This window comes from Lagenorhynchus albirostris, chromosome 7 (genome assembly GCF_949774975.1).
Source record: "Lagenorhynchus albirostris chromosome 7, mLagAlb1.1, whole genome shotgun sequence".
Lineage (NCBI taxonomy): Eukaryota > Metazoa > Chordata > Mammalia > Artiodactyla > Delphinidae > Lagenorhynchus > Lagenorhynchus albirostris.
Genome location: NC_083101.1, coordinates 51,692,612 through 51,708,671, shown reverse-complemented (window position 1 = coordinate 51,708,671; position 16,060 = coordinate 51,692,612). Strand labels below are relative to the sequence as shown.

General features: G+C 46.2%; 1 protein-coding gene across 2 annotated transcripts in view; it reads right to left on the bottom strand.

Annotated features, from left to right (window-relative positions):
- The window catches only part of DMRT1 (doublesex and mab-3 related transcription factor 1), a 105,405-nt gene extending 90,051 nt beyond the window's left edge, over positions 1-15,354 (bottom strand). For both annotated transcript variants that reach the window (XM_060153455.1, XM_060153456.1), the window contains exons 1-2: positions 15,007-15,354; positions 11,124-11,313 (exon numbers count right to left, since the gene is read on the bottom strand). In XM_060153455.1, coding sequence (XP_060009438.1) covers positions 11,124-11,313; positions 15,007-15,354 — 538 coding nt within the window. The remainder of the gene's footprint in view (positions 1-11,123; positions 11,314-15,006) is intronic.
- Positions 15,355-16,060: the final 706 nt, after the last annotated feature.

The following is a 16,060-nucleotide window of genomic DNA, read 5'->3' as shown; positions in this document are numbered from 1 at the left end:
GTAAAGCCCCCATGGCAACCCCCATAGCACTGGCAATGCCGTGGCAGCAGCTCTCTGGAGGAAGTGCCGTGGACACCATCCGCCCAAATTACCTTAAGATAGACCTCCTGTCCTACCAGTTCTTTCCATCTCTACTGTCACCACCCCAGTGCAAGCAGCACCCCTCTGCCTGGGCAACTGCATGGGCTTTGCTTTGCTCCCCCTTGAAACTACACTCCACACAGCAGCAGAGACATCTGAAGAGAGTAAATCAGATCACGGCATTCACTGCTTCAACACTCCAATGACTTCCCGTCGCACTCACCATAAAACTCCAACTCCTTCCCTGGCCTGCAAGGCAGCAAGTCGCAGCCCCCTGTGATGTCACCCTTGCTCACAGCACCGATCACACTGGTCTGCTTCCTGCTCTAAGCACTGTCTCACCTTGGGGCGCCTCCTGCCTGGAAGGCTCTTCCCCCAGACCTTGACTGCAGTGGCTCACTGTCCCTTGGGATTTAATCTCCTTAGAGAGGCCCTCTTTCCCTAACCTCCATGTCAACAGCCGCGACCCCTCCAGAACATGGATCTTATCACTCTGTCTCCACAGTGCTCATCACTTTCCGAAAGCATCTTACTCACTGGTGGACCTGATTATCCACTGTCTCCCTTGTTGGACATGTAAGACCCACGAGACAGACGTTTTAGGCACTGCTGTATACCTCATGCCTGGAAAAGGGTCTGACCCAATGCAGTCACACAACGAATATTTGTTGAATAAACAAAAAATAAAATAGAAACACAGATGGAAGAAAGGGAAAAAGGGAGGAAGCGACTCTGGCCCAGACAGCAGACTCACCAGCAAAGATGAATTCAACTCAGTTCAGCAAACAGTTATTAGTGTTTGATGAATCCAATCTGCTTCCCTGAATTAATGTATATCCTGTATTTCAGATAAACTCTCCAACCTCAGGATCAGAGTTAAAGGGTGATGTAAAAACAGGGAGTCGTTTTATAAGTGCTGAGATCAATACTGAAGAGTCAGCTGTTAGTATACACTGGACTGAGCTGACATTGGGTGGCTGAAGCAATACCCGAGAACTCTCACTGCCAATAAACATCAGAAAATGTGCTATTACTAGAACACTGAATCAGTATCTTCTTCTGACTACAAACCAGCTGTTTATAGTCTACGTTAAGAGTTTCCTGTGCATTTTTTCTGAAATGCATGCTCAGTGGTACCGTACACTAAGACTGGGTTAGTGATTGTGAAGTCTACTCACAGACGTAAGAGACTAGAGGAAACTGGGTTTGCAATGTAATCTGGTTCAGCAACAGGGAGCAATATTTATGTGACTTTTCTTAGGGGAATTTTTTTATCAGTTGAAAAGTAAGACACCTTGAGGCTGAAACAGAAATTCAGACCTGCACTTACTGAGTTGCTTGTGACCAAGGCGAAAGGAACCCTGACAAGTCAAGAACCAGTGAGACAGCAGTCAGAGCCCCAGGGGGCCCAGAGGTACCCTCACTCCACTCCCTTGGCTTCATGGCACAACACAGAGCACTCCTAGGCCCAGAGTCCAGATCACCTGGCAGAGGTACAGAATTCACAGCATCCCACATCAGGTGGCAGCTGGCCTTACCCTGGGCCCCCTTCCCTACTAACCTCAGCCCTTTAAGCAACTTCAGAGTCCTCAGAGGCACAAACTAGACCAGCCTATAGAACAAAGAGAGAAGTCAGCAATGAAGCAAAAATTGTGGGCCTGGGGGAAGAAGTAAGAGGAAAAAAACAAGACGTTGACGAGATAAAAGGAATCATCTCATGTGAGTCTACAGGTGATTCCAGAGGCCAAGAAGGGCGGGTTAGCAGAAGAGGCTGTCCTTAGCCAAAAGTTAATGAGAGGGAGAGAATGGGGAGTTATCACTCAGTGGGTTTAGTGGTTCAGTTTGGGAAGATGAAACAAGTCCCAGAGATGGAAGGTGGTGACGGCCGCACAACACTGTGAAGGTACTTAATGCCACTGAGCTGTACACTTAAAAACGGTTACAATGGTCCATGTGATGTTAGGCATATTTTACCACAATAAAATCTTTTAAAAATAAGATAGCTAATAAAACAACAGATAGGACAGAAGGGCATCCACGAGATCCAAAGAGTAGTGGGTTGGGTGGCTGAGGGGGTCGTCAATGGACAGGATCCCTGAACCAGCAGATAACCAGGAACCCAAGGGTCAAGGACTCCAGGGGGACCCAGTGCAGCAGGCAGAAGAAACTGGTGACACAGATGAGCCTTCTGACATTCCAAAAGTCTCCTACGGCAGCAAACAAGGCCGTACAGCACTACAATGATACCTAGTGTCACCCACCACCTATAAAAGTTTTCCAACGCTATGAATAACTATGGCAGTAAATTCTGAGACCGTCTATGAACTACCCTCTTCCAACTGGCAACGTGAACAACAGCTGTCTATTCTCATCAGCTCGCGGGTGTTCTCTTCTACTTTCCACAGGAGTGACGGCGGTTTTCCATTTTCAGAAATCCAAAGATAAAAACTATTCTTGCCAAGTTTCTAGGGCAAGAGAATTCCTTCTCCCTTGTTCTGAGGAAATGCTTGTCACCCAAGGTCTAAAAAGTTGCTTAAGCCCTTGAGAAACAAACCAACGTTTCTACGGGCCAAAAACACAACAAAGAAAATCTGTCACCGGTTCCCTCTATGGTTTAATTCCTCAAACACTATTCCTTTCATTACAAAGTGTATGTGATAATGAGGGAAAAGAGAAAATTTTTAAAAGACTGAATATTAACATATTTCTAGTGATAATAAAATTCAAACCTAGAAAACCCTCCATGATCTAAACTTCTGATCATCAAAGAGACACTGACTGGGTTTTATATCTTTAGTGTTTGCCAGCATGAAGGCATCTTATTGTTCAATTTTAAAAAACTTCACAGGATGAAGGCATCTTACCTTTTTTTTTTTAATGTATTTATTTATTTATGGCTGTGTTGGGTCTTCGTTTCTGTGCATGGGCTTTCTCTAGTTGTGGCAAGCGGGGGCCACTCTTCATCTCTGTGCGTGGGCGTCTCACTATCGCGGCCTCTGTTGTTGTGGAGCACAGGCTTCAGACGCGCAGGCTCAGTAATTGTGGCTCACGGGCCCAGTTGCTCCGCGGCATGTGGGATCTTCCCAGACCAGGGCTCGAACCCATGTCCCTTGCACTGGCAGGCAGACTCTGAACCACTGCGCCACCAGGGAAGCCCGCATCTTACCTTTTAATTCTAAAAATTTCAGTACGAATCTTCTGGAGCCCTCACACACTGCTGGTGGGAATGTAGTAAAATAGTGCAGCCTCTTTGGAAAATACTGTGACAGTTCCTCAAAAGGCTAAACATAGTGTTACTGTATGACTCAGCAATTCCACTCTTTAATATATACCCAAGAGAATAAAACATATATCCATATAAAAACTGGTATAAAAATGTGATGGAAGCATTACTCATAATAGCCAAAAAGCATAAGCAACCCCAAACTCCATCATCTGAAAAAAACCAAAATACGATTTATCCGTATAGTGGAATATTATTTAGTTTTTAAAAAGGACTAATAAATACATACTACAACGGGGGTACACCTTGCAAACCTGAGGCTAAGTTAAAGAGGTGGCCTATGACCCCAGTGTGGGAGCAGATGGAGAGTGACTACTAATGGTACAGAGTTCCTTTTAGGAGGAGATAAAAATGCTCCACAACTAGATTCCAGGGACGGTGGCGCAGCTCTGTGAACTTACCAGAAAACACTGAATTGTACACTTTAAGTAGATGAAGTGTATAGCATGTGAATTTCACCTTAGGCTGTTAAACTACATTTGAAATTTTAGTCATTTAAAAAATTCAGATACATTTAAAAAATATCACAAAAAATGCAGATTGAACATCAATGATTTCACTCTGATATCTGCAAGTGGGTTCATGATCACTAACAGAGTGTTTTAAAACACAACTTCAAATTTAACCATCACTATTCATTTATTCAGCAAAGGTTTACTGACCACATGCTACAAAGCCAGGTACTGTACTACGCACATGAGTACATGATGAATAAAAAATGCAATCCCTGCCCTTAAGATGACACGTTCACAAAGCAGACAGCGGTGTAAACCAATCAAATGTTTCTTTGTCTTTTACATATGCTGTTATAAAACTAACTTGTTATTGTACAGCACAGGAAAATATAGCCATTATTTTGTAATGACTTTAAATGGAGTATAATCTATAAAAATATGTTGTACACCTGAAATTAATAATATTATAAGTCAAGGGCTTCCCTGATGGTGCAGTGGTTAGGAAACCGCCTGCCAATGCAGGGGACACAGGTTCAAGCCCTGGTCCGGGAAGATCCCACATGCCGCGGAGCAACTGGGCCCGTGCGCCACAACTACTGAGCCTGCGCTCTGGAGCCTGCGAGCCACAACTACTGAGCCCGCGTGCTGCAACTACTGAAGCCCGTGCACCTAGAGCCCGTGCTCCGCAACAAGAGAAGCCACTGCAATGAAAAGCCCGTGCACTGAAACGAAGAGTAGCCCCCACTCGCCGCAACTAGAGAAAGCCCACGCACAGCAACGAAGACCCAAAGCAGCCAAAAATAAATAAATAAATACATACATACATACACACATACATATATTGTAAGTCAACTACACTTCAATTAAAAAAAAACTAATTTGTGACTTTAAATCCTGTATTTACCTTTTTCGGTGGGTCTAGATGTTTTCCAAATTTCCTTTCTAGCCAAAGTAGACCAGTAGGCTACTTCCTATGTACTTTGTCATTTTAACTTCTTTGCAGAAATACTGTCTACAGAGAATTTCTATCAGGTCGGTTAACTGCTATATTTGACACATAAGCAGAGACTTCCCTTGGAATAAATAAAATTGACTGAGATGCTATTTAAAACACTAGGCTATCAAAATGGTCAGTACTATTCATCTTAAGTGTTTCCTTTCATTTAAGCCTCCAACTCTTGCTTCAGTTTAAGGAGATTTGTTTTGTTAAACATCCTGGAAATTTCTTTGACTTTGAATGTAAAATTGGGGAATGCTTTTACCTGAAGGCCTTTTTAAACCTAATCTCCACATCCTCTATTCTACTTGAAATTGAGAGCTCTGTCTAAAATCAAATGGAGCTCATCTCAAACTAACCTGGATAAAATGTTTTGGTGTTTCATTTGAAATGCTTCTTTCTGTATAACATGGAAAACTGCAAAGATAAAAATTGAAATATTTCAAATTTAAATAACTCCACAGAAGATTCTAGGGCAGCAAAACTACTCTGTATGCTACTATAATGATGGACACACGTCATCATTAATTTCTCTAAACTCACAGAATGTACAACGCCAACAGTGAACCCTAATGTAAACTATGGACCCTGGGTGATTACGCTGTGTCCATGTGGGTCATCAATTGTAACAAATGTACCTCTGGGGGGGGATGCTGATAATGGGGGAGGTGTGCATGTGTACGGGCAGGGGTGTATGGGAAATCTCCGTACCTTCCTCTCAATTTTGCTGTAAATCTGTAACTTCTCCAATGAATAAAGTTTATTTATTTACTTATTTATTTATTTATTATGTGGTATGCAGGCCTCTCACTGTTGTGGCCTCTGCCGTTGAGGAGCACAGGCTCCGGACGCGCAGGCTCAGCGGCCATGGCTCACGGGCCCAGCCGCTCCACGGCATGTGGGATCCTCCCAGACCGGGGCATGAACCCATGTCCCCTGCATCGGCAGGCAGACTCTCAACCACTGTGCCACCAGGGAAGCCCTAAAGTTTATTTTTAAGAAACTTAAGTCAACATCTTCAATTGTTAGCTCCTCAGTCACATTTCTTACTGGTAAAAACTGCATGGGGACATTATTCCATTTTCAAATTACCACACTGCATGTTTGTAAAGCACTTAAGCCCTTCGAAGGCACATAACCAGGACGGCGTGCGTGCCCTACCGGCATGAGCTCTCTCTCTGTGCTGAAGTGGAATTACTGCTAAAGAAGAGAAGTGAAGGAGGGGGTCCCGCCATTATCAGATGCAGACCTGGCTGACCCTTCCAACGGGGGAAAGGTGAGTGAAAGCAGGCCGTGGGCGCTGGGGGGGAGGCCTGAGATGGCAGGAAGCGGCTTGATGTGGAGGAGTGCGAACGTGCGTGTGTGTGGAAGCCCAGGGTGCTCCAGAAGGGAGGCCCCAGGAGATAACATTCAGGTCCTTACTTACAAAGGACACGTATGCAGAACCGAATTCTCTACAATGCAGCCCTTCATCTGACAGCCCTGCACAGAAAAGGAGAGGCAGAGAACTATGCGGACGTCGGCGTGCGCTCTGGATAAAATGGCATTCTACTTGCTGCATAGGAGGCTGGAGGAAGAGCAGAATATAAAATAAAACGAGGAGCCCACATTTCAAAGACGAGGAATGCCCACGAGATTTAAGTCAGTTGATAACTTTCAAAATAAAAAATCTAGGAAGCTAAAATTTAAAAAGTAAAACCACGGAAATAATGCTGAAGTTGCTATTAATTCACCGTCATTTATAACCGGAAGTGCTCACCCTTTTTTCGAGGTGACCCAAAATGGCTGGGAAGAAACCATTTGGTAATCGATAGAGCACCTGTTAGCATATCTGATCCTGCCAGTGTAAGAGACAGCAATGAATAGGGCATTTCTTCAAAAGGTTGTTCCTTCACAGTAACACCCGCGATCATAGATGAAAATAACAACAAAAATATGTTATACCCACGGTGGGAGGAATCGTCAGGCAGTGTTTTGATCCATCTTGGCCAATCTTTGGCTAAGGATCGTAGAGACTTTCTTCTAAGGTGTTATCCTACTCAGAGGGATCAGCTCTCCAAGAGATCAAACAACAGCTTGGTGAACCCAATTTCCTTCACAGAGGCCTTAGAACTCAGCCAGTAATCTCAGCAATAATTCTCGGGCATTTCTCACTCTCACTTTTGGCACTTTCAGGAGCCAAAAGGAGATAACGAAGAAGCCTCAAGGACATAAACATCTGCTGGATTTCACTAAACCACTGCCCTTGCAGACGCTCAACATCAGGTATGTGAAAGAGAAGGTGAGCAACCCGCCCCCGTGGAAGCCAGGTTGGTGGGCTGCTCTATCCCATGACAACTGCTACAACTTTCACCTCTCACGAGGTAACTGCAAATCCAAGCCTTCCACGTCAATATAATGGAATACTAGGCCGTTAAAAAATTCCAGTTTTAAATGAAAAAAATAAAAACTACACATGGGTGGGAACAATACACTCCCATTATGTTAAATATATAAATTATATATACACATACACACGTATGAAAACGATAAACAGACACGCAAGCTTGCACATGCAGCTTGTAATCAATCCTGGGATAACAAAAAGAAGACCCTACAGGTTGGGATTGGAATATATTCGTTGAATATGTTTTGTACTCTATAAATGTTTACCGTTTACCTGCATAAAGGTAAATGTTATTTTAAAGGAATCCTTATCTCTGGAAATTTAATACAAGCTACATATTTGTTAGCAGCACACTACGCAGGAAGTTGGGCCCACTGTGCTGCATAAAACATGAGGAACACTCTTTAGTCCATCTGTCTTGTCACTGCTTCTCTTTCTCTCCCCCTCTCTTCCCCCCTCCCTCCCTCCCCTTCACTGCCCTTTCTGTCTTTCTCCCTCTTTACATTACACAGTTTAATTCTACTGGCATTTCTGTTTTTCTCGTGTTCAAGTCCCAGCCCAGTCCGGAAGTTAATGATCCCAACTCAAGAGCTTTGGTGGAAGTCCTGAGTAATGATGATGGATGGGGCTCCTGCCCCACCAAGATGAGCTGGCCCATCTTTCTTGGGCAGGCATAGCCTCCCCGCCCATACGTGAGCACAGGAGCGACACATACTGCTGGCTTCCACACTCCGCTCCCTTGGAGTGTTGGTTCAAGACTCCAAAAGGACTCCAAGGTCTATCAGCTCCAGAAGCAAAGAAGGGAATCTGGTCACATCCTCCTTGACCCTGAACTTTCTATCATGCTTCCCTGCTGCTTCTATTTGTAACTTTCCCTATCACCACTCTGAAATGCCCTGCGAGAACTTCTTTGTCATTCTGAACTTCATCTAGCCTGAAATCCTTCTCTAAGGCTTCGCTATCTTGGGGTATGCTATCCAATTCTGACACCCCTTCCACTGAGGTGCAATGCAGGACAGCAGGCTACACCAAGTTCACCTGTGGTTCCCTACCAAATGCCCAGCATTGACATTTATCCATCACGGGCCTGTCCCTGTATTTCTCCCCGTGAAGACTAGTGGCTGCAACCTTCCATGCCAGCCAAGAATGGCGCTGCCCCTAACAGTGTTCCTATTTACCCATCAGCCCTAAATCCCTTCTGAGGATTAAACCATAACCTCTAATTGTAACTGTCCATTTTCCAAGGAAACACGGCAACTATTCCCACAGCCTCACTTCACAGGCAGGTGAAGAAATTCATGGGCTTTGGGACCAGACAGACCTAGGCTGAATCCCAGCTTGATTCAGCTTTATTCTGGGGCAGTTTCCTTACCACTGGCTTCCTTATCTGTAAATAGGAATAATAATTCCTACTTTATAAGATGTGTGTGAACATCAAATGAGTTACTCCCCTCTTTACTCCTCTGGAACGTCCCCTATCAGTCCCTCCAGCTGAATCCACCAGGTCTGCCCTGACCTGGTAGTATTTGGTAATTAACCTTACACACAGCTTAAAATCCCAAAGTGCAGGAATCATATTTCTGACAGATATACTCCTTCCTTCTTAAGAAAAGGAAAGTTTAGAAACTGCTGTAAATATATATTATGAGCAACTGAGCTAAAAAAAAAAAAGAAAATAATACCATTCCCTTTGTTAGCTACAGAATCTGTAGCCCCAGTCACACACACAGGGACAGATACACAGACACAACGACCCGCAGCAGAGATTACAAGTCTATCTCTCACCTGCCTTCTTTGGTGCCCGCTAACCTTCTTCTTTCTAATGGTCAAGGCTCCTAGAATCTGCAAAAGCCTCAAAGACCTCATCCCTCATTTTTGAGAAGAGGAAACAATAGGACCAGAGAGCTAAAGCGACTTGTCTAAAGTTGCACAGCTAGTTAAATGACAGCTAGGCAGCTGACAACTTTACCCTGGTGGTTAAGCGCAGCAAACTGAGTAACTCATGAAAAGCTTACTTAAGAGGAACCGCACTGCAAGACTCCATTTCATGGAGGCTTAGAAGGCTCAAAAGATTCTGTGAACCTCGGCACATGTGTTTAATATGAAATATATGCCTGCATTTGCCAACAGGATGTCACAGATCTTTGTCTGGTGGATTTCTTAGAGCCCCTGTGTTCTAGACCAGTGCCATTAAATAGAGCTTTGTGAGAAAGGGAAATGCACACTTGCCAGCATGGCAGGCCTCCGCTATATATGTGCCTGTTGAGCATCTGAAATATGGTTAGTGCAACTGAGGAATTAAATGTTTAATTTTTTTAATTTTATGTTTTATTGTGGTTAAACTACACGCAACATGAAATTTACCATCTTAACCATCTTTAAGTGCACAGCTCAGTGGCATTAACTACATTCATGATGCTGTGCAACCACCACCACCATCCATCTCCATAGCTCTTTCCCTCTTGGAAAACTGAAACCCTATACTCATTAAACAATAACTCTCTATTCCCCGCTGCCCCCAGCCCCTGACAACCACCATTCTACCTTCTGTCTCTCTGATTCTGACTACTCTAAGTATGAGTGGAATCATACAGTATTTGTGTTTCTGGGACTGACTTGTTTCACTTAGCATAATGTCCTCAAGGTTCATCCACATTGTAGCATGTGTCAAAATTTCCGTCCTTTTCAAGGCTAAGTAATTTTTTTACCACATTTTGCTTACCATTCATCTGTCAGTGGACACTTGAGTTGCCTCCACATTTTAGCTATTGTGAATAATGCTGCTATGAACATGGATATACAAATATCTCTTTAAGACACTGTTTGCAATTCTTTTGGGTATGTACTCAGAAGTGGAATGGCTGGATCACGTGATAATTCTATTTTCAATTTTTGAGAAACCACCATACTGTTTTCCACAGCAGCTGCACCATTTTACATTCCTACCAACTGTGCACAAAAGTTCCAATTTCTCTACATCCCCACCAATCTTGTTATTTTCTGTTTTTTTGATAGTAGTCATCCTCATGGGTGTGAGGTAATATCTCATTATAGTTTTGATTTGCACTTCTCTAATGACTAATGATATCAAGCATCTTTCCTTGGGCTTTTGACCACTTGCATATCTTCCTTCGATGAATATTTTAATTTTATTTCACTGTAATCAACTTAAATAGCAAAATGTGGCTAAGGGTTTCCATACTGGACAGTGCAGCTCTAGAACACCATAATTCTTGAGGTAATTTGGAGACCCAGTGCAGTAAGCATAGTGAGCTTTGAAGACAGATGGACCAATTCAGATACTTTCTAGTTCTTCAGATGTAGCCAGTCACTTAAAATTTTTATACCTAAATTTTCCCACGGTATAAAACAGGATTAATACTTCCTTCTTCTAAGAATGAAATGAAATGAATCGGCATACATGCAGCCACTGGTATAATCTTAGTACCTGGGAGAGAACTGAAGCCAATGGACACGCCTTGCCTCAACTTCAGTATCCACTGATAGCTGACACGTAGGATTTGGCTTTTTTAGACAGTCTCCCCAGATGGACTTCAGTCCTTTCCAGAGAAATGGACTTTCATTCTAGGAAACAAGGATCTTTAGCTCCCGCCAAGAGGACCCACAAATGGAAGGGGCTGACTGAGATGAAATCTGGACTCTCACTTCTCTGGGATTCTGTGATGCTGACCCTGCCCAGATTCAGCCTTGACAAATAACCAACAGAAAAGTGAAGCCGTCAAACTTCTGGTTTTTTATTTAGGCCCACCTCCTTTGTGAGGCCGTCAAAAACAGACCTTCAGAAGGGAGGATCTTTTAAGAACCCTCTAAGCTCTGAATGTGCTCTGGGGCTCAGGACCTTCCCGAGACTCTGTTTCTGTGGCCACGCCTTTCATCCCTCCATCCCAGCCACAGGCTTACCTGCCGCTGCCGCGGGCGGGGTCGGGGTGCTGGCCGGCGGGGTTTGCGAGGGGCTGCTGCCCTCAGTCATCAGGCATGGGGTGCTGCTGTCGTTCTCCCTCTTGACGAGCAGCTCGGCCGCGCTGGGCAGCGGGATGGGGTGGCTGATGCCCAATTCCTCCTCCTGGGCCTGCTGCCGTCTCAGGGCCACCTGGAAGCACAGGGCAGTGGGTCACCCTCCAGCACCCCAGAGTCACTCAGTACCGCTTTGCCAAAGCCATGGAAGCCCCCCCACCCCAGGATGAGGCCTGAGAATCCCTCCTTGCTTTTTTTTTTTTTTTTTTGCGGTACGTGGGCCTCTCACTGTTGTGGCCTCTCCCGTTGCGGAGCACAGGCTCCGGATGCGCAGACTCAGCGGCCATGGCTCACGGGCCTAGCTGCTCCGCGGCATGTGGGATCTTCCTGGACCGGGGCTCGAACCCGTGTCCCCTGCATCGGCAGGCGGACTCTCAACCACTGCGCCACCAGGGAAGCCCCCTCCTTGCTTTTTAAAGCTACCCAGGTAACTCTGAGATGCAGCCAAAGCTGAGAAATGGTTTCCAGCCAGAGTCCCTGGCCCACAGTAAAAGCACTCCTAAAATGTCCCTTAAACAAGTGAGTATGTAGAGCAGCGGGAAAGGCTGGATGAGAAGCTGCGGAGTCAGCAGAGGCATTCAGCGTGAGGAGAAGCCAGCACGGAGAGACTAGGAAGGAAGGAGAATGGGGTCACTCACTCTTTCCTTCCACAGGTGTGTCAAAGGCTGCTGTACCGGGAACAGTGACCAGCAAGATACAGCAAGGTTAGATTAGTTCCCAAGGTACTCACTGTTTAAAAGGAGAAGCAGGAAACAGGCAAACATGCAACTGCAACTCAAGACAAAACGTGGTAAACACCACAGGACAGGCATACACAGATCCTGCCGAAGAAACCGGGGCAAAAACGGCTTTAAGTGTAAGTATAAGCTGCAGGTGGTACTGGAACTGGGCCTTGAAGAATAGGATGAGTGGGGCTTGACGGGCAAGGATGAAGGGGCAGAACGACCCGGAATAAGGGAGCAGGGTAGGCAGGGAAGGCAGGGGCTGCTCAGGAAACCTTGCAGAGCCCTGTTCTCTGTGGCGGAGGGAGCACATACAGAAGTAATGGGGAAAAGGGGGCTGGAATACAGCACTGAAGTCTCAGGAGAGAGAGGCTAGAGGTGGAGAGAAAGGGAGAGGACACGTGCCGTATTCCAGGCAGGAGGGAAGGAGATTCAAGTGGGGGCTGGAAAGGACGCAGCGTACCTAAGACACTCCTCATCGTCCCTCTTCTTTTAAATAACATTAAGGTTGAAAAAAGAGGTGTCAAGAAAATAAATTGTATTGTGGCTTACTACAAATAACAAAAATGGAGACTTTCTGTTGAAACTGACCATTGGTAATAATGAAATGAGAAAGGGAAGCACCTGTACCTCAGAGGCCCGAAAGTTGAAATCAAAACGGTAAACCAGAAACACAACTACAATGTACACATTGTCTTAGGAATACCGTAGTCCAAATTTAGAAAAATGATTAATTTGTAAGTAATTTTACTCATAACAAGAGGAGTCTTCAACTTTAAAAATATCCTTGAATAATCCATTAAGATTAAATAATTAAGCTTAATTCTTGAATTTTCTCTTATTAACCAAGAAGTTTAGGAACAGAACATTAAAGATTTGACCACAAATTTTTTAAAAGAATACCCATGAACTTGTGAAGTATGTCAATGCAAACTTAGACCCTGGTTTACACGGATCCCATGCATGCACAAAACATACAGGGTATTACATAGTCCATAAACTTAAAACACTTTTACAAAGACCTCTCAAGCGTTCTTAGGAAATGTTATTCAAATGGGGAAGGTGGGGCAATTGATTTAAAATGCAATTGTTTTAGAGTCAGATCTAAGATCAATTTCAAACTATTTTAGAATGACTAAAAATGCCTGTTACATGAATGTTAAAGGATTTCATTCAGCACAGCACAAGCCTTCTGGTGTGGAAAATAGTGAAGTTTCATACTATAAAAGTAATCTTGGGGCTTCCCTGGTGGCGCAGTGGTTGAGAATCCGCCTGCTGACGCAGGGGACGCGGGTTCGTGCCCTGGTCCGGGAAGATCCCACATGCCGCGGAGCGGCTGGGTCCGTGAGCCATGGCCGCTGAGCCTGTGCTCCGCAACGGGAGAGGCCACAGCAGTGAGAGGCCCGCATACCACCAAAAAAAAAAAAAAAAGTAATCTTGAGTTGCTTTTGTTTTTAACAAAGCAAACATCCTCCTTCCAAGTTACTACGCCTATTAATACAGCTTATTCAAAATTAATGGCCCTACTTGGATATATATTTTTATTATTTTGAGGACAATTCCTCTCCCAAGCATACTCTCCATATTAAATATTAAAGCCAACAGGTAAATGTTCAGAAAACTTTTCTACCTACAAATACAATTTAAATGTTCATAGGGTTTTTTTTTCAGTAAACTCATTATGATGCATTTTAATGCTACACTCAGTGTATTCTTTTCATCCATTACAGATTAAGATAAAAGTCTATAAAGAAACTCAGTAAAACAACCTATATTTCCATGAGTGCACTCGCAATCTGTGAAGCCAAAATATATCTAGTTTAAAACATTTCAAAATTGGATGTACATAAAAAGTATAATCTCTAAGCATTTGTGCACTCCTGCTCAAGGATCCTAAATCATTTTCAATGGGGGCTATTTACCCATTCCTAACCGAAAGTAGCACATAGTAAGCATTTCTTTGGTATCTTTTCATTTTAAATAACCTGTTTTAAAAGGATGAAACAGCTTTTAGCGGGAAAGAATGTATATTATTCTCTTATAAAAATCATTTTAGGATACCAACGACGTTAACCATTTCCGTGAAGGTGCTAAATTACTGCCCAGTTTAGGATGCTTTAAAAAAACTAACACACTCCATGAACGGTAGACAAAACCTCAAACTCTTGCATCTACTCCTCTGTGTAGATTTTAAAAAATTCTTAGGTGTGTTTTAAAACACACTCAAAGTAATTTGTACTTTAATAACTTCGGTGGAGACAGCAAATTTTAAAAGGCTAATGAAATTTCCGTAGTGCTCAAAATGGCTTAGACACTCAACCTGGATCCACCCGGGCGAATACGAAAAATGCGCCAAGAGCACAACGAGGACCACGCCACCCTGGCGTCCGTTACAGCGCCTTTTCCAGAAAAACAAAGCCTCTCGACGCGTTTTGCGGATAAGCAGCAGCCAGCCGGGTCTCCGCTTCGCCCTAACCAGTAGCCAGAGCGGGCACCCTCCTTAATATAAGCGCACCTCTCTGCTCGAGGCGGAGTCAGGGATCCCACTGAACCACGAGGGGGCAAACCCCCCAACTCTGCTCAGAGAGCGAGGTCAGAGATCCCGGGGGGCCCCGAAGGCGCAAACCGCGAAACTCTCTGCCAGAAGCGGGGTCGAAGATCCCGGGGAGCCTTCCCCAGCAGTGCGAACCCCGCAACTCTCAGCTCTGAAAGGGAAATCAGACATCCTGGGGATCCTCGGGACCCCCGGGACCGCCGAGACCCACGAGGGGGCGAACCCCACAACTCCTATTGGAGGGAGGGGTCAAGGATCTGGAGCCGCCGGAGCAGAGTAAACCCCGCACCTCCCTGCTCCATCGGAGAGTCCAGGCCCTCTGAGAGCGGCGTCGGCGCGTGGCTGGGAGCCCGGGCCCCGAGCGCGCCGCGGCTGTCGGGAAGCACCGCCGCCTTCTTCCCGAACCCGCGCCCCCCGTGGCGCCCGCCTGGTCCGAGGGGCTTTACCCAAAAAGTTAAGGGCTGAACCCCGTTTCCGGGGCGCCCGCACTCACCTGCGCGGCCATCACGCGCTGTCTCTCTGCGATCAGGTTGCATTTCTTGCACTGGCATTCCCGCCACATGCAGAAGCGTTTGTGGCCCTTGAGCGCCGACGCGTAGCCGTGGTTCCTGCACCGCGCGCACTTGGGCAGCCGCGGGGACTTCTTGCTCGCGGCGGCGTCCATGCCCGACGCCCCCGAGCCTGAGCCGCCGCTGCCCCCGGCGCCCGCGCCGCCCGTGGTCCCGAGCAGCGCTCCGGCCGCTTTGCCGAAGCCCCCGGCCTTGCCCTGCGGTGGTGACCCAGGGGCGTGCGGGGCCTCCGACGGTGGCGAAGCCTTGCTGTATGCGTCGTCGTTGGGCATGGTGCCCCAAGGAGATGCGCAGGGACTCTCCGGTGGCTGCAAGGGGAGCACCCAGCCGACGGCAAGGCTCCCGAGAAGGAGGCGCAGGAGGCGTACGCGCTGCAGCCGGAGGTGCAGCTGGAATGGCGAGGTCGGGACTCGCAACGCCCAGAGTGGTGGGGGGTTGTGCCCGTTTGGTTTTTTTTTCCTTTTTGCGCGCGCGCGGCGCAGAACTTTTGGATACTTTTCAGAACGTTCCCGGGATTGCCTGCGCGGGAGAAGGCGCGAGGAAGCGCGGCCACGCCCACCGCCCCCCAATTCTAGGCACCGAGCTCCCGCTGCGTGCAAGCTTGCACAGGCTGCAAACACCGAGGGCATTGCTGCAGAGCCACTGCAAACGCACACCCGGAGCAGAGGTGCTCGGGGATTGTGTGATCCCTGTACGCTCAGCGTGCCCAGGCCGGGCTGCCCTAGCACGCTGCACGGAGGAAGCTGGGCTTCCCAGCTCAAGAAGGTTGCTGTGCATCTTAGTCGTGAAGGCTGCTTGGAGGAGGGGCAGACCACCCTGTGGGATCCTCCAGCTCCCTTCCCCCCAGTGACGCCATTTTCCAAGCTCGATAGGGCAGACTTTGAAAGAAGCCAGCCAGAAAGTGGTTTCTTTCTCATTTAAGAGAATTAAGTATGAGGTGGAAGGCCTGAGAAGAGTCTCTGCGCTTATAACAGCAAA